The following is a 27,786-nucleotide window of genomic DNA, read 5'->3' as shown; positions in this document are numbered from 1 at the left end:
TATAAAATAATTTTAATTTAAATATAAATTATTATATCATAAGCACACACCTTATATTAAACATAAAAAAGCACATTAAACTGTAATATTAAGTGTGACTTCAAAGTGTAAATATTTAGATTCCCTGAATATCTTTATGTACTGTGAGATGTCAATGTTTGGACTTCCCTCCCATTATTTATTTTACGATAAATATTTAATTATTCAAAGTTACAGTTGATCAGCTTTTGTTATCTAAATGTTATATTATGTTACAAATACTGCTATTAAATAGTGGGAATTTTGTTATCAACATTACCAACAATATTACTGGTTTAATTATTTAGCGCACAACATTTAATCTTACAGTAATAAAAATTGCCCATTGCTTTTTTTTATGTAAATATAGGATAGTATTTTATAATAAATTTAATATAAACATATTATGGCTTTATATTTATTGTTTATTACAATGACAGATAAAGGTAATTAGATCAAATGTGAATACACACTGGACGGAATTATAATTTATCATATAAATGTCAACAAACTATTTTTAGTTACAAAAACTGAAACAAATATTGCTCTAACAAAATAAAACCTACAGTAAAGTGTTGCAGTTAATATTAACTGTAAAAATCAAATAATGTAAAGTGGGTTTTTGTAGTCAATTTACAGATTATTGCAATATGCTGAACTGAGATATTTCTGTGGGTAAAGAAACTTTTAAATATTGTATCAAAGATGTGTATTAATTCTTTATATATCAAAAGGTAAATTACTGAAAAAATGAAAATGTTGTGGGGTTCAGTGTCTGGATATCAATGGAGATACAAATACAAAGCAAAAAGCTATTTATAATCATCGTTTGTTCCTAAACCATGAGGCCAACACTAACGCTGCTCAGACTGGGACACATTCAAACTATTCTTAAGTTGTTCAAAAACTGCTGCTAATATCGTGTGTACTGTATTGAATCAAAATGTGTAGTAGGCTCCCTCCCGAATATGAACAAAATCTCCCAAAATTTTGGTTTTAGATAAAAAAAACATGTTCAACCCCACATTACTTAAGTTTATTTCTGTATTTAATACATAATTACATTCTGTTAAGATTGAAATACGGATTGCACGAGGTAATCTGTGATGAATTTAAAATGAGTTACATCCATAAAAACGTGTCAAATTAATTCAAAACGCGTCAGATTCATTAAATTCCGAATTGTTAACTTATGGGTTGGAACGACTGATTTACACATATTAAAGCAATTATTAATTGCCTTGTCTAAGATACAATGCATAAGATTAAATTAACCTCTTGTGTTTTCACTAATAAATGAGTGATAATGCACCACACTCCCACTAAAAAATGTTGTGCCCAAAAGCATCTATATATAAATTTACGTAAGGGCAAAATTCGGTAAATCGCGCCTTACTTTTAGAATTTTTACTCGATGGTATGTAAAGTTGGTTCGTACTTTCGGTACTGATTTTAACCACCTGATGTAACCCTGTTTACTAATTAAATTAAGTTAGATAATTAGTTATTGACGATTAAAACGAATTTAGGTTCAAAGATTTGCCCCAAATAGGGGTGTTTTCCGATCGTGGTATACACTGTCTAATGGATGTCCATCTTGAAAAATACCCGCCACAAAAATGCGAGGAGGCTTCGCATTTTTCTATCTCCTCCTACGATAATTGTTTTTAATAGCTGAAAACCGGTTGAACAGTTCGAGTACAGCATCATAATGTTGAAGACAGGCCGATTTTCTTTAAAAAATACTATTTTGATACATTTAATATACGTTTTTACAAATGTATTGATTTGTGATGAATGGAACATTCCAAATTATTTGGTTTAACCATACAGGTATAGATTTAGATTTATGGGCCTCCTTGGAGAATAAACATAAATAGTATTGCAATGCTGTACAATACTGTTAAGGTATTAACCACTTTTGATCGCAATTTGAATCGCAAATGTCTTACTGTGAGTGTTGGTACTGTTAGATGTAATATAAAAATATATACAAATAAACTTTATTACTGTGAGTGTGGGTAGGCCCTACTGTTAGATTATAAACATATAATTATAATATACAAATAAACATTCCAAATTATTTGGTTTAACCATAGAGGTATAGATTTAGATTTATGGGCCCCCTTGGAGAATAAACATAAATAGTATTGCAATGCTGTACAATACTGTTAAGGTATTAACCACTTTTGATCGCAATTTGAATCGCAAATTTCTTACTGTGAGTGTTGGTACTGTTAGATGTAATATAAAATATATACAAATAAACTTTATTACTGTGAGTGTGGGTAGGCCCTACTGTTAGATTATAAACATATAATATACAAATAAATAAACGTTATTACTGACAGTTGCTTCTCAACGTTTGTATTAATTAATAATTTAAAAATATATAAACGTCGTAGTGGTGTATCGTTACATGTACTTTACTATTTCAATCGACTATGACAGTGAGAGTTTTAACAAAGTACCGTATTAAATCGTAAATGTTTTACTGTATTTAGTGGTATATTATTTATAGGCCTATAAAACATTAAAAACAATATTTCGTTACTGAGTGGATAAGAATATATTTTAAAATGTTTCCTCTTTGTACCTATCTTCTTTCCCCATCCCTCAACCCTTAATGTTACATACAAAACACAAATTGGGTTTGTTTAAATGAGTCCAAATAAAAAAATGTGTTTCTCTCTCGGAAGTAATTCCCAGGGTGCTAATTTTGGTTGACTACATAAATCATTGTGTATATTTATTCGTTTCTGTAAACGACAATGTATTATAGTCCTGCGGTACGTACATTTGAAATCTCCATTTTTTTCTCGCTGGAAATACTGTGTATTCGAGAACCATCTGTGGGCACGACCTAGATGGTACGCGAGCGAAGCGAGCGTGCCATCTAGTCCAAATTAATTTATGTATTGAAACAGTACAGTTCTATACATATTATTCTGAATAAAATTGTTCAGAAGAAAATAAAAGTATATATCATACAATTAACGTGCATAGCATACCTGTTATTCACAATTGTGTGCACCTTTAAGAGAATCTCGCATAAGGCATAATTACACCTTAATTATTTTCAATACTTTTATGTACGTGGCTTAACAGAGTCTCGCAACAGGCATAAAACAATGAATAAATACATAAATTAAATGTTGCTACTATTTCAAAGGTAACTTCAATTATATAATATTCTTATATTTAGCAACAGATGTTTATAACAAGGTTCCATGCTATGTACAAACTAAAGGAAATTATTGCTTTAACTGTTTTCAACATCATGTCATTTCAAACAGAGAAACAATCAACAGTCGTATAGTTAGATTACTTGAATTAAATTCCCTTGTGTTTAAGCTGTAAATAAAGAAACGGATTATTAATCAAATTTACTTATAATTATATTTAGAAATAATTCATATATTTCTACATTCTGTTGTGACAGTATAGGCCATTTTGAATGACCTTGTTGAGAAAAACCATTCATTCAACCGTTGCCTAGGAACTTCCAATTATGTTTTAATGATATGAATTCAACACAACTATTTCACTTATTCAATTTTCCTGTCCTTCCTATTTAATTATTCATAATACAATGTAATATTCAGTTATTAAACAGGTTTTTTTTATTAAATAAGCTATTTATAATTTCAGTCGTTCAAATAACTATTTTAATATTGTTGTTTATTTATGAGTTTTCAAATCTACAAAAATAGTCGTTTTTAAAATTAGCATTATTACAACCATGGAGGAAGTATTTAAATCATCCATTTTACAATCAAGGTTTAACAGAGAAAAAATAATTTCAATAAAGTACAGGGTATGTTCATTTCATATACCTAATGCTATTATATGTTCCCATCGATGAAGTAAGGACGACGACGCTGATCAGTGATAGTAAAGTTAAATTATAAAACGCATAAAAATACAAATAAAATGATTATTTCAATGGAAGTTTCATCCTTCTTGTTATCATCATAGCAAATATTCTGATTGGTTAGAATACTGAATTGCATCAGCATGTTACGCTAAAATGATATTCTAGACCATTTTCCATTAATATGGTTCCTAATTGGAAACAATGCTAAAATAATTGTCTGTACAGGCATAAAAATCAGCGTCGTACATTAAAACACTGTAACTCCATTGGTGTGGACAGCGCCTAAATAGCAACACTTTTTCTGGCTCATTATTAGAATACAATACATGGCACATTTTAAAAATAATTATGATGGGTAGTGAAAACTACTGAATTGTATTGCAGTTATTGACTTAAAGCCCTCTTTCGGTCAAACTAGCAGCAAAGCGGTTCAGTCCAATCAAATATTCTTATTATTTTCATTTGGATTAATCAACCACTCAGTTAGTTTAAAAAGTCCAGTGCAAATGAAACCTTGAGCTCTCTCTACACTATCAAACTAGTTTGACAAATATGGTATTGGTAGTGATATGGCCATGACATCACATTTTTTTTTCACATAATGTTTGATAGTGTAGACAGAGCTTTAGGTAGGCATGTCAAATTGATGGGCAATATTTATTCGGTGATCAGAGGGTCTTCACCGATTTTCTCCGTATTCAAGAGTGAACTTCCAATTTCACACCTCAGTGACTTCTGCTATGTTTTCATCCAGATCATCATTACTATGGTAACAACTATCTTCCTCTTGGTGGTCAGTTTCCTTCTTCTTTTCTACTGTATCTTCATTCTCTCTGGGACCTAATATAATAAAAATATCATAAAACGAACTTTAAAATAAGTATTTTGGAAGCTATGCTCATTATCAGTAATCAGACGCATTATAAGTAGGGGGTTATTATATATTGGGTGGGTAAATTCAAATTTCAACTTACAAAGGAGACATGGAGTATTTTAATATAAATTATTAGACTGCAGAATAGATTCACAATTAAAAATATGGTAATCCCATTTGGAGTTAAATTATATTAAGTATTAATACTATTCCTTTTTCATGAGTTTAAATTATGGCAAATTAACAGCAGAGTGTCGTTAGAGTATCACAATGGGGTGAAAATTGTAATAATAGTATTCATATGGTCAATGGATGCCCTGTAAACATCTCTATATTCTAATAGAATAGAATATTCCTCAATGAATATTACAAACAAGGTTTTTAAAATATGTCTTTTATATTCTTTAAGAAAAAACATAACTTGTATCATGTACATTGTTTTATAAAGCTAAATAAAAAGCTAAAAGTAAATATACTGTAGTTGCATGTCTTGCATTTCTACATTAATTTATTTGAGATGCATGTAGAATGCCCATGCTAATTAACATACGCTCAGTGAATGCTTATACCTATAGCAACACAGAGTATGCTGTATAGCATTATACACTGAATGTTACCAACAAAATATTTGACTTTCCTAAAAAATGTTAATCAAACACTCAAATCAATTTCTTTGCATATTTTTCAAACTTGTCTTGTATAAATTTAGTTTGTGTATGTGTGCACAATCAATATCAAACCACACAATTGTATAGTAATTTTAGTTAAAGAATAAATAAACTTACTACAGTTACTGTAATTTTACTAGATTTAGTATACTTTATTGTTATAGTTTAGAAATACCGGTACACCTTAATCTATATTTATTACCTATATGAAATGGTATTCAAAATGTTGGTACTTATTCCACATTGATAATGTAGTGGAGGTTCGGTTAATAAATTCAGTATTACGACAAATTAGTGTTTTATAAGTAATATATTACAATACACATTAAGCTGAGATCATGCACATATTGTAGTGAATGACATCGTGTTAGGTGTGGCGCCTATTCATGTTCATGAATGTATTGAATAGATATACAATAGTAATTTTCAAATAGTATAGGCTATTGAAAAACAATAATATGAAGGTGGTTGACTAAATAGTGTATGTACAGTAAAGTACATTTTTATTGTAGTGATATGACCTTTAGTCTATCAGGCATATATTTGTTTAATTTGTTTACCTTTTAATTCATTGTATAATATTAAAAGCCTCATCATTGACCTCCCCACACATCTCTATCTATTTATCTATGTTTTATCGTACCATTGGATATTCAATCAACCAATGCTATAATTATTTTCTGAAAGCTAAAAATTCATATTACGGTAAAATGGATATTAAGATTGTATGTTACTTACAGGCATTTCTGTACTACAGAAATGATCTCTCCTCAGAGGGGAAAAGAACTACTTTATGTTGCTTTAATGGTTTTTCACATCCATTCCGGTATATTAAATGTCAATGTTTCGTTTTCACAACGTTCCACGCAGCTATACGCCGGTCGATATGCGCATATCGTAAACACTGACATTTTATTTGGTTTGCCGGCGCTGTTCCGATCTCTTGCCAGAACAGATGTGAAAGACCATTAATACCCAGTTAAAGCTTGGTTCCCACTTGGATGCAACACAGGGACGTCAGCCTATGTGAGTAATTTGACCAATCACGATGTGATAGACCATCCTAAATGTCACTTGTGATTGGTCAACACTCACTTGCGTTGCACCTATATTTTGCGTTGCGTCCAAGTTAGAACCAAGCTTAAAGTCAGGCATGAAATAGACTAACTGTATATTACCATTGCATACTAGTGGTCTAGGGATCTTAGGAATACCCCAAAGGAGGCATTCTACAATAGTATCATTGAAAAATATTAATAATCCGTTTTTTTTTAAATAATAAAATAAGTAGTTCACCTAAAATATTTAGGATATTTACAAATTTAGTCATTGTATTAAACCCAACTGGCACAATATGAATAAACTAAGCACTGTATTACAAAATTTTGAAAATATTCCAAGATTTTCCCAAATTTAGAATCAGAAGAATTTGATTACGATGGCAATAAATTATAAATTTCCCACAGTGAATTGGAGAAATTACTATTCATCCAGGAAGTGGCCGTAAATATGTAAATCTATTAAATGCTATAATTCTGATTATAAACTTGATTATCATATTATGATAATCAAGTTTCTATTGATCGTGAAAGTTGCTATTTCAGTACCACTTTAAAAATTATTAGTTTCATTTTGAAGTACAACATCCTTTCACAACTATAGTACTGATGTTAATTGAAACTTTTCATTAAGATTTTGTGAAGATTTGAATTAGACAGATTTTAAGAAAACAACTTTACATTTACTTTCTGATACAGAAAATATAAACTAAAAATATAATTTTCATAGGATAATGATAGTACAGTACTGTACTACATTCAGTGTACTTTGTTTAAAAATCTCATGTAATTTATGGAATTCATCTGTTCAGTTTGTTGTATTTTCAGAAAAAAAAAAGAAAGAAATTGTCATATATCGGAATGGTCCAACCAAAGGGCCATAGACTCACATACCTAAAGAGTTGTAGTTCAACTGCAGTTCTAATCTACGCTATCAAACATGTGATGTGCCGGGCCATACTGTATATGGATGGACAGGATTATGTCATATTACTACCATATTTGGGAAAATCAGTGCAGACAGAGCTTAACAGTACTTTATAGGTGCTATAATTTTATGTGAGAGTTCCTATTGTGAATAAACTGGTGTACACATACTCTATGTTTGCACAAGTCTACATGAACAAGCACGAATGTGCGATACTCGGGGTACAGAAAAAGAAGCTGTAATGACGTCATAAGACCGGATGTAACGTCACATACACATCAATAACCTCGCTACCAATACCAAATACGGCTATACGGTACCAGAGCTTCGAGACGTAAAATAGCTGCATCTGGTTTGAAATTTTAAAATCCGTCTCTATAGCTTTGAGGACATGTCCCTGTAGTATATTCATGCTAAATCCCAGCTCAATACTACAACGAATAAGGGAGGAGTAGTACTTTAAAAATCGCACTTTTTACTCAATAGTGTCCAGATGGAGGAAGAAGAGGAAAAGATGAGTAAGCAGGGCTGCAAATTAACTTTTTTACTTGGTAGCACTATCAAATTTGTATGATGGCTCATAATAATTTTTGGTAGCACCACCAATTTTTTTAGTAGCACCTTTTCATCGACAACTAACCCCCTTCCCTCAAACCCCATCCGCGCAGATCCGTTTTTAGTTTAGTGGGGGGGGGGGGGGGTGTATAAAAATGAAATACAGTACAACCTTAGGCTGGGGGTCAGGGGGGCCGCCAATGGCCCCGCTTTGGGGGGGGGGGGGAGATTTTTGAGTAATTATAGGTTGTTTCAATCGATTTCTGAGCACATAAAAATTCAGCACTGAAGAATTCAATTAATTTGGGTTATGCACATTTAGGCACTGGTCCTGATGATGCGCCACTTATATTCACGCAAGATCTATTATTTTTACGGTACAGAAAGAAATTACTGCTTCGCGTAACCTTTCGTAGCCTACGCGTAAATAGATCGTAGGTCATTGTTCGCTAAACCATGGAGGAAAAAATTTCCTCCATGGCTAAACATTTCCTGTAATTTCCAAAATATTGTTCGTTGCCATGCCTACGATTTTATGATATTAATATCTACGCGTCGATCGTACGGTGGTTCGTAGGGTTAGTAATTAGTTAGGAGTATAAACAATGGAAACAAACATGTATTGTTGGCTAATTAAAATCCTAGACGTTAATTTTTGTAGCCGCCCTACACATCGGTTGTCCTAATTTGGCAGGACATCCGCCGACGAGACGAAATCGGGCCCGAGGCCCTCAGCTCACGCAGAGAGAGTTTCAGCGGCCTACATGATTCAATCCTACCTTGGTTTAGCGAATTATAAAAACAACAACACCTTGGCTAGGACACCAACAAAATATATGCAAAATAAATATATATTCCATGTTAAGATTTAACATAGGCCTTTGTAAATTATTATTACGACAAAAGACCCGACCAGAATTTGGAGGGGAAAAACGTGCGAACCGTGGGAACAGTTTAGAGCTGTATTACGTTTCATGTGACGCAAAATTCAGGTACACTGTTTTGTAGCCATCCCCCTCGTACCGAGAGTAAAAAAAACATGCGAGAGGTTTGCGGTGGTAAAACAGAGTATCGCGTTTCATGACATGTGACCAAAAAACTAGGTCTGTATGTATTAATTACGGTCTTCTGTCGGCAGTCTTTTTGAGCGACCGATTGAACGTTCTGATACTATATTTATTAGAATGAATTGTTTACGATCTTTTTGTTTGCATGTTTCTGGATCGACTGGACGTTCGCTATATTATTTTTATTAGTTGGCATAGTTCATTGTGTTGGATCGTGTCTCTACGTTTACGTTGTGGGAAATTTATATTCGCCGTTGAGAGTAAAAAAACACACACGAATGAAATATTTACGAATAAAAACTATTATATTATATATTTCTTAGTAATGTACAAATTGGTCCTCCTCCGCCAGTCAAAAATAACACATTAAATAATAATTTTCACACCTTGTTACTTACTAAGAACATCGTGAGGTTGTTTATTGAGGTTACTAACGAAGCCAAACAATGTAACCTACAAAGCCAACAACGTAGTCTGTTTTATCTACGAAGCTACTTCGTAGGAAAAGTTGCGGTATTTTCTCTGATATATAATTTTCGATAATCAGAATCTGGAATAAAGTATTAAATCTACTGATAAACAATTACTGCTGTTTAATCTATATAATGAATAGATATTATTATATATATCATTAATTACATTATTTATTAATCATGATATAACCATTATACTGCCCTTTACTCCATGTACTGCCTAAAAATGCTGATGACTGCGCGGCGACAATCCTTTGTATCTACCGCGCCCGCCCTGGCTAACTTCTGTGTACGGGGGTACAATTGATTTTATATTCCTTCTTTAAAACGGAGGTGATTTTCCACGAGGTTTGTGTCGTCCGCGCGTCACACTGTGCTGTGTGTTTGGTGTCCTTTTGTGTGATTGGGTAAGGCAACATGCAATAAATGGACGAACTTCCAATCACAACGAGTGTAAAATGTTTAGGGGCTTTGTACGCTTGAATGAACCTGACTCCTTTGCGGCGGCGGTGACTAGTGGAAACTCCTGAGTCCGTAGTTAGAGAGATTAAATTACACAGTGTTTGAAATAGGGAAAACACACCCGACTTCAATTTGAAACAACTCGCACAAGCAGACGATCTTGTCGCGCTATGCGCGACCTATTCTGTTTCTTTAGTCGCAAACAGAAAAATTAGGTCGCGAATGCGACCAAATACCCCTTAATTTGCAGCCCTGGTAAGTCCTAGACTCGGGTACCCCGAGTAAAAATTAAGTAATATTTCTCAATATTGTTATTTTTAGCAAATTTTTTACGATAAAATAATGAATGTTTATACAGTTCTTTTCTTTTTTTTTAGGCAATTTGAAATGCAATACCTTTTGGATTTGGCCATTTATCAAGCAAAGCCTGTAGTACTTCTATGTGTTTCTCAAATGCCATACTTGCTTGTGGTTGTACGCCAATACCCGATGGGCACATGAGTACAGGCCCAAAACATACAGCAATGTTGTGTGTGTCCATCTTGTTGCTTTCGTGGTGTATAGATACAAACTTCAGATGATCCATTATAAAGCAAACTGTTTCCTATAAGAAACAAATTAAAAGTACAATTTTTTATTAAATAAAAATTGGAACAGGATCAAGGCTATGTTTAAAACTGCACCTCTAGAAAGTAGGGGGTTATTGCTCCGGTGTACTTGCGGCGCCCATACCATCCCCTGTCATGTACATACCAATGAGCTATCTGGTGGCAGCTTGACATGGTACCCGTAACAGAGATAATAAGCACTATATTTTAAGCAATTTATTATATTATTTATCCAAAGGTCAAAATATTAGTATTTCTTTTCAGTAGCGATTAAACACCTACACATCCAAGAGAATAATTCAATACAACAAGTACTTTTCTGAACACGACTGGCACTACTGTACATATACAGGTAAGTCTAGGAGCCAGACCTCAATTGTACGACCACGGCCCTCCAGCCAATTTCTAACGATGATGAATTTTGAATACCTGGATTATTACGGTATGAACGGTTGTACTGTATTATATTTCAATTTTGAAATGAATCTTTCTGAATGAATGAATTATCTATTCATATTAAAATGGTGTTCTTATATAATGCAACAAAAATTAATACAAAATTTGCAAGTTATGTTCCTTTTTTATGTAAAAAAGCATCTTTGTATATTAAAAATATTATACACCCAGTAACTATGGCAATGGATGACTCAGATAATCTTTCCAAGCAATGATTTTGTACTTTATTTAGCAAGTGAGTAATCAAGTGTGCATCATGAACGCCAATAAAAACTAATCTAAGCGGTAACAAGGTAAAGGTAACAATTTTAGAAGATAACTATCTAAATAATTACATTAATAAAAATTTGAAGAATTTTGGGCACGCAAAACTGAGATGCGCTCTATTTTAAACGCGATGAACTTAACGAAAGAGATGAAAATCTGGCCATATGATGACGTCATGACATCAGATAGACAACATTTTTATATATGAATTCATATCTATAATTAAACAGCTTCCACAATAAGTTTTAATCACATGGGTCACATTTCATTACGATGACAGATTAAAATATACTGTAACGTAAATAAAGATGAAATTTAAAGTAACTCACGTTATTCTAATATTTTTATATGATGACGTAACAAAAATTAAAATTTTTGTAACTCATGTGAAAGAGAATTGATTGAGAAAGTTATTAAAATCTAGGAGAAAATGGGGAACGCGTTAGCGCAATGCACTCTATTAAATTGGATTAACTAGTACAAAACTGACAAAATTTTTATTTTTTAAATTTAAGCAGTCATATGGTGATGTCAAAACAACCGGTAGGTACAAATTGTACATGAATTGATAACAACTCATCAGCTTCCATAATACATTTAAAAAATGGGGGTAACCAGCCATTCTGAGTAGCTATAACTGATTAAAAATAGGTATATTTTTGCACAATTAATTTGCATTAAATTATCTATTCTTTAGCACACGATTATTAGTTTAACGTGCACGTGCGTCATTATTTTGCAATTAAAGTTCATGAAAATAACTTAAATCTGCTACAGCTGGTATGAAAAACAAAAAACAATTGCAAAAACCATTTTTGTACGCTTGGTACAAGCTGTGCGTACAAGCGTGTGGGCAAAACGCAAAAAATCTAGAAATTTTTGAAATGCTCAAAATCTCCTGAAATGTATGCGAAATTGATTAGAAATTAATTTTGCGCATTTTGAAATTTCAAATACGCGTACTCTCATTATTTTTTGTGTAGCACGCCATTTTTATCATGTCAAAAGTTGCTCCATAATAATAAGATACACTTTTGTAAAGTTTCATTGAAAAATAAATTTTGTTCAGAATTATGAGCAACCATAAAATTTCATAAATTGAAACTGCGCGACTCTAACGTCATGTAACAAAGTTTCTACATCTACAGCTACACATCAATCTTATGACAAAGTTCTACAATCTTTATGTTGACCAGAATTAAAGATACGCTGTAAACAAAATTCGTGGAAAGAAAGAAGAATAGATCATGACAATAACAAGGGGTTATCTGCCCTTGTCTTAATTAATTGCATTTAGGTAAAGGTAAAGTCGAAACCTAAGCTAATGCTAACGGCCGTGGTGCCCATCTCCATAGCGTTTGGGTCAGACTCCACTAAGTGTGTATGTTTGTGGGGGGTACGCCACTCCTCCCGCACAAACGAGTCTGATTTACCTTCCCAGTACTTTAAGTTTTTACATACCGGTACCCATTTCTATCACCTGGGTGGGGAGGAACAATGTGGATAAAGAATCTTGCTCAAGGACTCAACACTGCAGTGAATTGAACCGACAACCTCTTGATTGCAAGTCCAATGCTCTAACCACTGCGCCACAGTGCTCCACAATAAACAATACAAACAATTTCTGTTTCTTCTGCATTGCTTTTCAATAAATGCCTTTTCTTAGAATTGTAATGGCAAGGAAGAAACTATCCAGTATCATTATTTAATGCTGACATTTTAATTAGTGAAAAAAGTTGCTCTAATCAAGGTGTTCTGCTTGGTGTGCAAACAATCTATTATTCACCGCTTGGGTTTCATTTTCACTATTAATCGACAAATATTCTTCCCGTTAGAAGGGGATTATACCTGATATAATTTATTCAGGTATAGTAGTAGGCACAAAATAGATCACCTTGTGTCATGGGTAAAAAAATATGCAATATATTTGGCAGCAGAAATGGGTTACAAATACAGTACATATTGGAATATACTACATAATATCCACAAACGATCAAGATATACACGTTAATTATATACGGTATATTTTTATGAGACTCATTATTTTCTGCTGTCAAAAATCCTGTACATAACATACCAAAAATATACATGTATTTCTGGCAGCAGAAAAAGGGCCCGTGTCATGTTCATGTTTTGAAGTTTACAGTGCCATGTGAGTTTGTGCTATAATTTGTTTTAAATATGAAAAAAAGACGTGATTCAATTTAACCTCATTAAATCAATGACATCAGGTGTAATCCCCTGTACCTTAAGCAGATACTTGGTGGAAACTGTTGTGTATAATAATTGTAATAATTTATAGCACAGCATTAAAACAAAACCATTAAAATCGGCAGGTAATTCACAGTACTTAACAAACCAAATCCCTGCTAATTTGCGAAACTGTGGTGATTGGCAGAGAATTATCTTTTCTCTGCTATTATTCTCTTTATCATTGTAATGCTGATATTTGGACTGTTCTTAAAATAGCCGTGTTAACTCACATTTTGAAGCTTGTTATGATTTACTAGTATTGTTTTAGGAATACTTAGCTAATCGAACAAGATCAATCATACAATGATAACTGATAGTTATCGTCAAACAAATATAATCATTTTTGTATACAAATGATTTTATGTGTTTTTGAGATACTGTCATATTAAATAAAGCAGAGTATTAAATAAAACATGATAGATAGAAGTCTGAATAAACTAATTTTAAGAAATTAAAAAAACAAACAATAAATTAAACAATCATTAGAAAATGCCTAGTTTCCACCATCCACTATAGTCTAGGACCTGGGTATTAGATTTGTATGCATTTAATTTAGGAGAATAATCAATTATCAGTTGCAATATTCCTCTCCTTTTAGTGCATGCATATAACTCTTACCCAGGACCTAGACTATTGCTTCATCAGGACTACACAATATACTGTATATAACTTGATACTTTAATACTTGAATTTTATAACAAATAATACAATGTTTATACTGCAAATAGAACCATTATGCATCTGTAATTATTTTGACATTTAACAAAGAGACAAACTGAGAGCAATCTTAAATATCCTACAATAAATTAGTTGGGCTGCCATTGGCTTCTTCCCTGGATGTTTAATTTTTACCCAAGGATTATCACCATGGTATGAAAGAAATCCGCTAACCTTGGGCGACAAAACTGTGCTTACCTTGTTAGCAGGGGACAATGTGTTGATCATGCTGTGGACCTTTTCCATTTCGGGTAAAGGGGTGTCAGATTCGGTGGCGAATGCAATGAATTCCTCGCATAGGCGGTTTGTGAACAAAGGTTCTGGGAGTTCACGTAGGTAATCCTTCAGGACACCTTTAAGAAAATAAAGGATGACATGTTCTCATGTTTCTAGACAATTCAAAGTTGATGTTATGGAAAAAGTTTTCTTATTAATGTTTACAGGTACTTCATTCATTTATTGATAAAATCTAAGAAATTATAAATCTTTTTTTTTAATGAGTTTGGGTAATTTCAAACCAGTCAAAAATTCCACAGAGAAATCATCTTTTTATTTTATTAACTACCAAAATGCATGGATGTTTTGTAATTTAATTGTATTTCAAGAGACTTCTACCCAGTCTAAAGTTTAAAAGACCTAATTTTAACACAGCAGCCACCCAACCCAACTCTTTACTAAAGTATTGTTATTTATAACACCCATTTTTGTAAATCCTACTTTCCAATATCGCTAGAATTTGGTAGCCATCCTTTCATGTTATTCATGATATTCATAATAAAATTATTAATTATTTAATTCTTTAATGTGATACAATTGACACCTTATAAGTTATGAAGAAAAACCAATCCAATACTGTACCTGTAATAACATGAATATCTGGCCAACTTTCAAAACTTAGGTCAACCAATTCTGAAGAACGTTCAAACTCATCGTGAAGTTTCTTCTTCTTCTTCGCAGACCCACAAACACGATAAATCCCAATAATACTCATTCCTCGAAGTTCAATCTCCTGAGTGCACTTGTAGATAAGACGAGGAATTTTACACGCCAGACCTTCTCTACGTACGGCTACATCCAAAGGTACGCCAAACAGGCCCTTCCTATCAAGTGACGGAACACGTTTTAAAGTGGCTTGGCGCTCGATATATCCCATAGTTAGATATAACAATCCACGGGGATCTAACTTGATAGCTAGTTTCTGGTTTTCGTATTTGTATTTCTGGTGTATAAGGACCTGCATAAGGCGAATGGTGGCTTTATGGCAGAGATGAGGTTGAAGTTTATCATCCATAGAATATACCATTAGTCCTAATTCTTGAGCCTGCTCTAAATCTAACTCAAATCGTTCATCCCAGTTGAATTCATCTCTACTTGTAATACTCGCAGTTTTTGCTTTGTGGAAGCAGTCAACCATAATGATACAATACAAGTCGCGTAAATCTTTTTTCGTGCTTAGAGTAGGAGACATTTTTCGGCCACCATGGACATGTAGGGTTAACATCCCCGAAAATGCAAGGTTTTTGTTTCGGATGCGCAATGTTACATCGTTCTTATACTTTAAAAATTGATTTGTATCAATGTCCATTGAACGACTACCGCCAGAAGATTTTCTAACTTTCTTCTCTGTAAATTTTAAAATGTGTCTGTGTTTTGTGTCGCTAAATACTTCATCACTTTTTACAGTTTTCATGTCATCTGATCTGATTGGATTAGCTGCTTGGTGTTGACCCCCAATTTGCTCACTAAAACTTCGTTTGAACTCGGGACGATGACTTTTGTCTCTTCCCTCAAAATTCACCATTCCTTCAACATTATCTGAAAATTATTTTTTAAAATTTGAACACATTTTATAGATCAAGACACAACTTTGCGCTGATTACTTGCTGAATTATCATGGGAGTATGTTTCCATACGTGTTTGATACAAAAAAATGAACGGGGTATTAATATGAAGTGCATTGAGAGCTTGCTTATGCGTTATATACAGTAAGAATGAACTATTATTTAAATAATAATAACAAATTTAAATTCTGTCATTTCCCATGATATACTGTACAGTATCTGATTGAAAAACCTATTAAAAGTAGATCACTATTCTCTTCCCAAAGTAGAGAATTCGATAACCAATTCAATCATTTTTTAAAGTCCATTAACTGTTGGAAGCTAAGCTAGTAGAAATATGAATGGTAGAAGCAATTGTTCGCCACCTGTTAGTAGGGAAGCTGACAGGTGGCTAGCTGGGTGCTAATTCAACGTTTTGGTTATATCAAAGAGGCGATAAATTAATTAAAACCACTACCAAACCACAGACAAATAATACTAAGTTCAAACTTATTAAAATAATTTCCAAATTAGAAGAAAAAATAAAAGTGACATTATTCAATTTATTTCATTTAAATATAATACTGTATTTCTGTTCCTTATTTCAGAATCCAGGTATTGGAAAATCACCTTCTTACTTTCTAAAATCATGGCAATTGTGTTTATAACAAATTTCTATTCTCTATTAATAATAAGAGAAAAAAATATTTTCTATATAGAGAATGAATATAAAAGCTATGACCAGTATTCTACTGCGTTAAATACTGTGTCAATGTTTAAAAAAGGTTACATTTCTCAATTACACTTCAGGACCTCAATGGTTGATGGTTTACCACATTTATTATTATTATGAAGTGAATTTATCAATTATTACTGTATGAGAGAATGAATAGTAAATCTATAACGACCAGGTAATCCCTATTATTCTACTGATTTAATCCCAGGATGTCCATTAAACTATTCAAACTATTGAGGACAGGATTTTAGGCTTAATAAATAATTTTCAGGTAAATCTTTTGAATCCTATTCCATGTGACGCTGACTGGAATTAAATTACAATATCTATAAAATATTAATGAGTATTTTGAATAACAATATTTAATATATTTAAACATGTTAAATTGTTCAAATATGGATGGGTAGTATAAAATATACAATATTTCAAAATATAAATATGGAAAGAGCTAATTGTTTTGTAATTAAAGTAAAACTAATGTACAGTCTGTGGATATATGAGAATCAAAAGTAAAAACAAATGAATGAATGAAACAATACATTCAATTGGAAAGGCACCAGTTGCAGTATGGACTGTGTTTTTTTTAAACTATTAATAATTATCAATTTGATCTTTTTTGGTTTGGAATTAATTTTTGTTTAAATAATTTCTATTATTAAATCTAACCAGGGAAGAGTGTAATTTCATTCTTCCGTGATCTAACCTCAAATCTGAGAGACATCAACAACTATTACATTCATTATTATATTTTTATAGACATTTTAACATTTGATGGTCAATATATTACTTTTGATAATGGAAAATGGTATTATAAAATAAATTGAATATGTATACTAATGATGATAATTACTTGGCCCAAATTTCCTTACCCAATTTTTCATTTGCAATATCTCTTCTTGATTCTAATTCACAATCAAAACTTTGACTTGTTGTACTTGATAGGATCGCCGATACTGGTCTGCTCATACTTTTAGTATCATGACCCAGGAGGTCAAACCTCTTTGATTCTTTATCTGGCAACATAGCTGATAAGGGTCTTATCTTTGACAATGTTTGATCACGTTCATTCCCGGGAAAGGCATATGGATCACAAGATTGTATAAACGACGTTTCATAAGAACTATTTATTCGTGATTGGTACGAGCTCTCGCTAGCATTACTCCGGTTATCATCCTCTATACTCACAGCTGGGCTCAAGTGTAACTTAGTTTGAAGCTCATCGTTAAGTAACAACGCTTTGGAATACTTTCCGTTGGTGCGAGGACTAGCACTTTCACTCAATCCATTTCCCTTCATTTGTTTAACAACTTCACTATGATTAATCGAATCTGAACTATATCGGGCACTACCAGAACGAGTACGTGTCAAATCCTGGAATTTGCTTTTACCAAATTGTTTAGATTTTACGGTTATTAGTAGCCTCTTAGGAATCTGTAATATAACATGTACTTCATCGAGTGTTTTACCAGAAACACGTATACTGTTAACGTAAAGAACTTCATCGCCGACACGCAATAAACCACTCTCCTCAACTTTTCCTCCAAGAACCAGTCTTGTGATGAAAATACCATTTTTATGATCAATTCCGTTTCCTTCTCGAATATAAAATCCTAATTTTTCACCAGAAACTTTATGAATTTCTACAGTTCTGAGTAAGTAAGCACCTCCTTGGATTTCACGTTCTTGAACACTATTCATTTTCATTCTTTTAGACGAACCAAGATGTGACTGAACGTTTCCATCCACTGTGTCTTGGTTTGAAATATTGGGCCTAGCAAGTTCATTATCAATTGCTTTTATTGCATGTACTATCTCAGGGTTTATTCCTTGAACATGTTTTACGTTCGTCGCATGTCCTACTCTTATGTAAGCACCAGGAGAGGATGAGTTTTCGTACATTCCTGTACTGGATCCATCATAAAAATTATCATTGTTTGAATCACAGTTGGACGTTGAATATCTGCGTCTTGGTGGTTTAAAAACAGCCAACAACGCACTCGTAGGTCCGTCTTCTTCTCGTGAATGCCGACTCTTCCTTGGTAGTTTTTCAGACATGATGACGTACACATCAAATTTAACATTTAAATAATCATATATTTTATTAAAGTATCTATTATAACCCTATATATTATGTAGTATACCATTCTGCACAGTTGTAAGTCTATAATCAATTTAAATTTAACAAACAAATACTTCTTCTACCATCATCATCAGTCGCCGTGTGTAGTAGCTAGCTCGCTCGGTCGTCCGTGTTGAATAATCTTGATGAATCAATAAAGTCAAGGTTCATTTTTTTGTATATATAGTCTAGCCCCCTCTGTTGTTCAATTATTGTAAAATAGTTTTTTCACGGTGCTGCTCTAGCCAGCTACGTCACAAGAGATGATCATTATTTTATAAGCTGAAAGCAAGCAGCAGTTAGTACTAGAGGCTGACGTTTTTGCTAATTTGTAAACTCAAATATAATTTATAGATCCCAGCTGCTGGACCCAAACAAATATGGGGAAAGAGAGTCTATTAGGACAGGTCATGCTAAAATTACAAATCCCAAAGCTTTTCTGGTTTTTATGAGTCCCATTCGGTCAATCTAGACCGATATATACTAATACAGTAATTCGCTGTCAGATAATCATTGAATTATTATCATTATTGACAGTCCATTAAGTTTTTGTTTGTAATAGGATACTTCACACTTGAAGTATCTAGGCGTGATGAAGTGACCCCCAGACTTGACCTTGGCCTTAGCAATAAAATAAACTAAAAAGTGACAGAAATTGAGTCTGTGTTTCATATCAAAGTTATTCACTTCTGTAACAAAAAAATAATATTTATTTACGTATAAAAAGAGAACGTTTAATTATAACCCCAAAACCATTGTCTGACAGACAATTTAAGTATTTTTTGCTTTAAATTACATTTTTCAGGTAAAATAACTACAGTATTATCGACACATTCAAAAACAAATTTGAAATAAAAAATATTTTTCAGAGGGACAATATATCTTTTAAACTGTTACGTCATTAAGCGACCAGCGTTTTTGTAAGAAATATTTCTTGTTCTACACCACCTACCAAACATTATTATAATTTATCGATATCGCATTTTTATGGACATTTATTTTATAACATACAATGAATTCTCTTCATATATTTTGAAAGGAAACTTTCTCTATTTGCAACATTTTTTATGTAGGACAAAAAATGATAATTAATTTTCATATTTTATATAAACTGATGATAATTAAATGCTTTATTTAAAAAAGCATACACGTCAACATCATACTAATAATTCATATAGAAACATATGACAAGCTTGTCCTATAATAGAAATGATCAATAGAATGTTTTGCTGCACCTGGGCCTTTAACAACTAGACACGCCAGAGGGCGCTGTTAATAATTTTTAATACAGAAAGAAGTACAGTACTCTATTTTCATCATCATCGTCATCATTAATATCGTCATCATTATCGTCGTCACCATCATCATCATGGATGTCTTATAAATGATATAGCAGCTTCAGAAACACAGGTGTCAAACAAAGAAAGTACAGAAACAACAACACTGTTTTAAAAAACAATTTATATTTTTTTTTAAACACACAAATTGGCCACTGTAATCACAATAATTACTAAAGATACACTGTCTCTTAACTAATCTGTAAAGTGATATCTAAAAAGATTAATTTATCAGTATCATTATTATTAAAATACATAATTAGTTTTAATTTTTTTTTTTCAATAATGACACAATGTCTGTTTTACCAAACAATCTCACGCTTTGATGATGCATGCAATGAACAAAATGATAGTTAATCAAATTGATGATTTTGAATCAATACGCCTGCTGTAGAGACAGTGTATCTTTAAATGATAAACATTAATTGACACTTTTATACTAAACGGTAATTAAGTGTCATGTTTAACACATGATGACTATATACAATTTTGATTTCATTTATAACATTAATACAACGCCCAACTTTCGGATGGTGGTAAAATATATTATGCTTTCAATCCCACCCGACCTGATCCAATCTAAAACAATCCGTCATAAATGAATAATAAAATAATAAACCTGCCCTGATGACGTGGATGGATGGATCATCGTCATTTATTGGAGAGTTCATTTACAAAATATACACCACCTTATATTTATTTTCCAAGTGGGAAATTTGACCGAATAATCACCAATATTCGTAATTCATTAATGCTATGGTAATGCGTCAATATACACAATAAAACTATATATAAAATTAGGCCTTCTTGCAATTTCAGATAATACTTACGGGGACAAAAGAGCAAATTGGCCTCACATTATTTAGCCACCAGAGAGCGGTATCTAGGGACTTCTGACAGGCAATCCATATGGTGGGATACTCTACACTAGTATAGGTAGAGATTAATTTTAGAGGGTAAAGCTCTCTACCCATAGTGTGATGTTCCCAAATATGGTAGTAATATGACATCATCGTGTACATAATGGGCGCATCACTTTTTTTGTCACATCAAATTTGATAGTGTAAACAGAGTTTTATGTTTTTTTTTAATGTATTTATGGTATATGCATGTTGTCGTCAGCAGACACGATTACTGCAGGCAGTTTTATTGTCGCAAGACATGATACCGTATCGACTGAACTATTCATAATAGGAAGCATGTACAAGACCAAGAGCAATGAAACTTCCGTTCTGGTACGTGTATGAAGCGAAATTATCCGTCTCCGTGTTCCAGAGGGCTCTACTGGCCACTTCACAACTTTGCTCATTTTTGGAGTTAATCAAAACCTGTGAAACCACTTTATACCGTTTAAAGTTTTGTTCCCGCACTTTTTCTTTAATTTCTTCTGCAAGTCTTTGAGCAAATATTCCGCATGTTCTTGGTTCATACTTCATTCCCTTAAGATTCTGTTCAAACGTGTGCTTAATTATTTTTTCGATCTGTCCTGGTCTGAATTTTTCTCCGTGGTCTGGACCGAGCTTGTAAGTGTTCTCCATTTTGATGATCGGCTTTGCTGGTTTGCTTCCAGCAGGAGAGCTCATTTTACTTTGCTGTGTCATATTGAATCTGAAACTTGTAGACATTTGTCTTGATTGACGCCTCCAGCGAGAGTGTTCGCCTATTGTGGAGTTGGTTACAGAACTTCTTCTGGATGCGATAGACATTCTTCTTGACGTTCCAGTGCTCCCTTGCACTTTGTTGAAACTTTCAACATTCCCAATACTCAATCGGTGAGTTGACGACATGTCTGAGAACTGTACCAATAGTTAGATTTCTGTAAATGAGATAAAATAATTATTTAATATATATCTCCGTGTAAAAACATGCCTCATGTAATTTATTTTAAAAGAAGTACAGCAGTATAATGTAGTAACTTTTTTGACCAAAACACCAAAAGTGATGAAAACAGGGTTGATAAACATTTAATGATTTATTTTCCCAGCCAACGGTGATCTCAAGGTTCACCACTTACAGGAGGTAAAACATAGTATATGTGACGTGTTAAAAACAATAAATCCGAAACTGACCAAAAAACCATGACATTAAACAAATGTAAATCTTCATTTTGTTATGCACACACACTCCCTCACTCTCTCCCCAACAATGGAACCCACGATCTTCATTAAAATAAATTGTCGGAGAAATACATCTTTTACATAATCGTATGCTTAATCTATGAAAATATCCCCTCCTGGTTAGTTTTACTTTGGGGTGGCGCCTGGCTCTAGTAGTACCGCACCAATGGGTTTTGTGTAAGACCATTATACTCTTTAATATACTGGTTACGTAGCCCTACGTCATAGTAGGCTACTCTCTTAATCGGCTTATTATCGGTATTACGCCGTAATTTATGTTACTAGGAGCTAAGTTACTAACTTTAGTTATAAGTCGCATTGTGAACAAGAAAGCCACTTCGATAGTGCATACCTCCGCCTACTGTAAAATTCTCCTACATAAGATTTCTCCGGGAAATGTGTGTGTGTGTGTGTGTGTGTCTTAATGCTGACGTGTGTGATTTAGGCTAATTACACCATAGAGCTATAAAATTAGATAGCTCCATGATTACTACTATACTACAGCCTTTCAACTAAGAATAGTATCAGTTGACTAATAATAGAACAGCAACGCAAAAAACAAACGGGTAAATTTTTAAAGAAATAGGTTTTTTAAAACTACTCGTATAAAAAACCTGTAAATTAAATTATGTTTTAAAATTACAAATCACAAATTATAACTCTCGCCTCTACAAAAATGAATTTTTTTGGACAAGTAGTTCTCGAGAAAATGCAATTTCAGTTTACTTTGTTACTTTAAGACTTAGTCGCCGGCTTTTGAAAATTCTTTCCTATATTTTAACTCTAGCAGGTCTGAAATTATACTAAAAAGTGGTCCAGAATTGGGACCGTGTTCCGGATTGCCTCCAAAATGTAATAGAGTGGTCCTTGACCACATATCTATCTGTATTTTCATAGTTCACATGGCCACTGTAACTGGGGCCTTCTGGGAAATCAGTCTTTGACTGAAGAGGTTACCCGGTATAACATTTAAAAAAAAACATCCATTCCACAATCACATTTGTCCCCCATTTGAACAGTTGTTCTTGTTAGACCAAAAATAATGTTGATGTACTCTTTAAGGGGAGAGGTCAATAAGGTAAGGTATGATGAGGTGTATCCACGCCGTTGATACAAATAAAATTCTTCGTAATAATTGATATGGCCTTTATGGGTCCGTATAAGGAATCCGAATTTGATTTTTTGTTTTGTTTTGAAGATCATCATACAATTACAAATACAACTTATATTGTAATATCATCTATATCAAGATAAGAGGATTTCCTATCAAAGTTTGAATTCATTATTTTAGATTTAACCAAATTGCCTAGCATTTGCATGAGTCTATGCCTATACATATGCATTACATACAGGAAGCAAATCTTCCGCTTTGCCCTGTATGTTTTATTAAATTTTACGCCAATAAAAAGATAAAATCTTACCGTTAAATAAGTTATTTTAACCTCACCGACTCATGCTTCTTACTAATCTTATGAAGAAGATTCACAGATACTATTGTCACATGCATTAAGCTACCAAGTACAAAGACTAAAGGAGCTGTTAAAACTCCCTGCAAAGACAATAGAGTATATTGATAGATCTGTTATATTGCTGCCATAGTGATACAAAACAGACCCCCCTCTTACACTTCGCACTTGCTCTTAAAATACCGACCTTCGTGAACTTTTATTATAGGTGACGTATACATTTCATTTTAACGATCAACGTTTCCAGCAATAAAAACATGAATATGTTTTGTTTGCAGTGTTTGAAAATGTAATTAAAATGAAAATAAACATAATGTATTCCCTTTTTATTGTGTGTAAATTGAACTTTTTGTATAGCTTTTATAGCTATTTCGTTAATTATTTTGTTATCGTATATATTGTTAATTTTCTGTTTCACCCATTCTCAAAGATGTATTGTCCCTCAAAAACATGAAAAATGAAGATTAATTAAATCAGACTTTGAATATTTTTTTTTTGTAGTTTTAATAAAGCTAAACACTTCCATAGAAAAAAAACGAAAACAAATAATGTTTTCATATTTAAAATGACAAAATAAATGGTTAAATTCAACCAAAACCCATTGGCTGGCAGCCAATTTGACCAGTTTTTGCATAAATTACATTTTTTTTCAGGTAAATACATTTTTTTAATCAAATTTTTGGTCAAAGTGGATTACTATTTGGCCTATGTTACATTAAAATGGAATATTTAACAAAATGTTTTTTAAGAATTATTTTTTCAGGGGGACAATACATCTTTAAGAGTATTTTATTGACTATATCATGTTTATTAATGATTAATGAAAAATCGTTCCGACTTGTGTAGCGTAATTTGTAGGGCATCAAAACACAAATAAAACCCGGACCCCACGTGTACGATAATCTGGGGTAACATACTTTATTTTATTTTATTAAAACAATTTTTAAACTGTTTTTTAGTTTACCGTACTTCATACTTTAATATATCTTTTTATGATAAGTGGAAGTTTATTGTAGGCCTACGGAAGTCAATGTGTATACATAATTTTAGCGTCTTTTGTAACCCAATTAGTTTTTTGAGATCCTTTATATTTAACTCGAGTCGAGGGTTAAGTAGCCTTAATTGATTGTATTGTTTTTATGTTATATTGTATTATTTAATTCTACCAATTACGGCGCGGTGGATCGAAACACAGCACCGCGTTGCTGTAATGGTTTAATCAGGGAGTTGCTAATTAACAACTCTCTGGTTTAAGTAATAACAACAATCATGACAAGACAACATAACAAAATTTGTTGAAAAAGTGAGAATATTTTACAAACACTTTTTTGTCATTACATACAATTGTTTTATAATGCAGTTTACTTTTGAGGACATACTCAAATATTCTTTTATCAAAAATATATATTTGTGCCTTGGTTGATTGGATTAAATTACTAGCCAATCACCATTTGGCCAATCATATTCCGTGCTTAACTTTGACCTTAATTTTTGTTAGGGATTGCTGAAGCGTAACGTAATCACAGTAATGTTGTAAGCAGACCTGAGAAGGAGAGGAGGAAGATATTTTTCGTCATTTATAATACGAAATAACGGTATTCAAGAAGCGGTGTCTTTCGCAAGGGTGGAATGATATAGACCTACTGTAGTCATATTTAACTATTATCAGGTCATATAGTTGCATATTAAGTGACTCACCTGTGCGTCTGGTTTCGTGTGTTTGTATTGAAAACCATTTTTTGCATTAGAAACAGAAAATGGATAGTGCGGAATCCAAAAGAGTTTCCCGATTTTACCCGTCATGTTTGAACGGCCCAAAGTGCCAACAGATTCGGAGATTTTTAAAGAATAATTTGATGGTTGTACTCCTGATAAGTTCTTTGTTGTTAGCTGTGATTGTTGGTGCAATTGTGAAGGTTGGTAGTGGTAAAGTTTACACCCAGCGACAGATCGCCTTGATAAGTTTTCCAGGTACTTTGTTTCTGAATGCATTGATGATGTTGATTATTCCACTTCTCACCTCGAGTCTAATCACTGGCATGGCAGCTCTGGATCAGAAATCTTCTGGAAGGTATGCCACTTATTTTGATGTATTGTTAAGCTGCATGGTTTTTAAAATCAACTTCAATATGTTATGATTATTTTTGGATGGGGCTATAGGTGACGTGCTTGAAATTGGTCGCTTCTAATTTTGGTTGCAATAAAATCAACAGATACGCTTTTTATCATATCGGTTGTATTTGATATCAGAATTGCATTTTATTTTTGTTGTGCTAATTTATATATGGTGCGCTACATTCATTTCCGCCTTTTCTGGATGTTTTTAATTAACACGCTCATGATTTTATGTAATTATTGATAATAATATTGATATTATAAGTAAACCAGCTTACTTTCCTATATAAAATTATTAAAAATAAAATCAACATTAAACCAGATGCCTGCCTACCGAAGATAGATAGACCACGAAGGGGTAGTGCTGCCCAACTTATTGAAGTAGCAGAAAAAACAATATTTATTTAAATTCGTTTCTACCGAAAACCACCAGAAAATGGAACAAACTATCCCAATACAATAGAAGCCCCAAACCATGACAAATTCAAAGACAATTTCTCAACTTAGGTAAGCCACTCCCCCAAGGCCTCTTTGTTAGACTTCCAAGTTGAGTATTTAAGAGGATAACCATCAAGTAAGTAAGTATAATTATTCAATAACCAAATAAAATATATCCACATGAACAATAATTTATTTTCATTTTTAGACCTCCTTAATGGTAAGTAAGAACAATCATAAAGATTCATATTGTGTATATGCATTGTTGAGGCATTTGTTGTTGCCTCCATGAAATATTAGACCATTTACTCTTTTCAACTATGTCTGACATGGCTCTAAAGTTGGTTACAGATTGAAAATGGGCAAAAAAAACGATAATATTTACAGTGACCTTTGACCTAGGCAACATTTATCTACCCACATGAAATTATTACCACACATATCTTGTGTACCTCTCGGCAAAATTCTGTTTGTTTGTTTTATCTTTATACTGGGTGACCTCTTCAGTCAAAGACTGATCTCCCAGAGGGCCCAGTTGGTGATCAGTGGCTGTGATGTACTAATACACCAGGGTAACCCCCTACTCATCTCGAAAGATGTACTAGGTTCTTTAAAGTGCACACGAGCAAGTTGTGTACGCTGGACCTACGGTTTATAGTCCTTATCCGAGAAGACTCGTTCTACCACCAGAACCATGGAGTGAGTGAGCCTCGAACCCCTGCCGATGTTATGGCTAAGTGATTACGGTTCCACTGTCTTAACCGCTCGGCCACACACCCACACTCATCTCCTTTATGGTGTGACAACAACGTGAAATTAGGACAGTTTTGCCATTTTAAGTGATACAGGATATTTCGTTGTGGCGTAGCGCCCTAAATAGCATATTGCAACTATCCTCTTGATGCCCTAATTCCACCAAATAATCCAAAGCTTACCTCAAAATAAGTGTATCTTATATACTTGTCTTAATTTTAAAGTGTCATAAATCACATTTAAAAATGCAAAATATTCAATTAATCAAAGTATCCCATCTTCAATAGGCCATACAGTATTTCCAAAACAACTTGGATTTATTAAAGCGCTAACATTTTTTTTAAACGCTAAAAATCAATAGTGTTTCAAGTTTAAAGTTGTCATGCTATCATGCTAATAACAATTTTACTAATGAAATTTGTAAACTTATGTATACAAAATATCTTATAAAAGTATTTGTATTACCTTGATTCCATTTAGATGTAAAAATATAAGATCCACATAAAATATTATGCAATACAATATAAGAAACTAATTTACTCCAGAGTCACAAAAAACGTTCCTTACAAAATACAAAATGCAATAATTAATAAGATATATTTAA

General features: G+C 32.8%; 3 protein-coding genes across 3 annotated transcripts in view; 1 reads left to right on the top strand and 2 right to left on the bottom strand.

Moving 5' to 3' along the window:
• Nucleotides 1-3,882: 3,882 nt before the first annotated feature.
• Nucleotides 3,883-19,057, bottom strand: LOC140052128 (uncharacterized). The gene is made up of 5 exons (XM_072097549.1): nucleotides 17,707-19,057; nucleotides 15,140-16,096; nucleotides 14,480-14,634; nucleotides 10,377-10,584; nucleotides 3,883-4,735 (listed from the first exon to the last, which is right to left on the bottom strand). Exons 1-5 carry the CDS (start codon nucleotides 18,890-18,892, stop codon nucleotides 4,614-4,616), a joined length of 2,628 nt encoding a protein of 875 aa, XP_071953650.1. The 5' UTR covers nucleotides 18,893-19,057; the 3' UTR covers nucleotides 3,883-4,613.
• Nucleotides 19,058-20,452: 1,395 nt separating this feature from the next.
• LOC140051575 (dynein light chain Tctex-type protein 2B-like) lies at nucleotides 20,453-23,970 on the bottom strand. Its single transcript, XM_072096829.1, has 2 exons — nucleotides 23,832-23,970; nucleotides 20,453-22,109 (listed from the first exon to the last, which is right to left on the bottom strand). The coding sequence occupies exon 2, from the start codon at nucleotides 22,078-22,080 to the stop codon at nucleotides 21,475-21,477; it is 606 nt and encodes a 201-aa protein (XP_071952930.1). The 5' UTR covers nucleotides 22,081-22,109; nucleotides 23,832-23,970; the 3' UTR covers nucleotides 20,453-21,474.
• A 1,626-nt stretch (nucleotides 23,971-25,596) lies between these two features.
• Nucleotides 25,597-27,786, top strand: part of LOC140050864 (excitatory amino acid transporter 1-like) — a 31,727-nt gene continuing 29,537 nt past the window's right edge. The window contains exon 1 of the mRNA XM_072095831.1: nucleotides 25,597-25,947. Coding sequence (XP_071951932.1) covers nucleotides 25,634-25,947 — 314 coding nt within the window. The 5' untranslated portion in view covers nucleotides 25,597-25,633. The remainder of the gene's footprint in view (nucleotides 25,948-27,786) is intronic.

The sequence above is a fragment of the Antedon mediterranea genome, chromosome 6 (genome assembly GCF_964355755.1).
Source record: "Antedon mediterranea chromosome 6, ecAntMedi1.1, whole genome shotgun sequence".
In the NCBI taxonomy this organism is placed as follows: domain Eukaryota; kingdom Metazoa; phylum Echinodermata; class Crinoidea; order Comatulida; family Antedonidae; genus Antedon; species Antedon mediterranea.
The sequence above is the reverse complement of the archived record's forward strand: the minus strand, read 5'-3'. Positions and strand labels throughout refer to the sequence as shown.

What these genes read in the sequence shown, in the direction of transcription:
- LOC140052128 (XM_072097549.1), bottom strand. Translation starts at nt 18,892, where the DNA reads ATGTCTGAAAAACTACCAAGGAAGAGTCGGCATTCACGAGAAGAAGAC. An exon ending in AGATATTCATGTTATTACAG is followed by an intron (nt 14,635 to 15,139) that starts GTACAGTATTGG and finishes ATTTTCTTAAAG; the next exon opens with GTGTCCTGAAGGATTACCTA. An exon ending in TAAATGGCCAAATCCAAAAG is followed by an intron (nt 4,736 to 10,376) that starts GTATTGCATTTC and finishes TTATTATATTAG; the next exon opens with GTCCCAGAGAGAATGAAGAT.
- LOC140051575 (XM_072096829.1), bottom strand. Translation starts at nt 22,080, where the DNA reads ATGTCGTCAACTCACCGATTGAGTATTGGGAATGTTGAAAGTTTCAAC.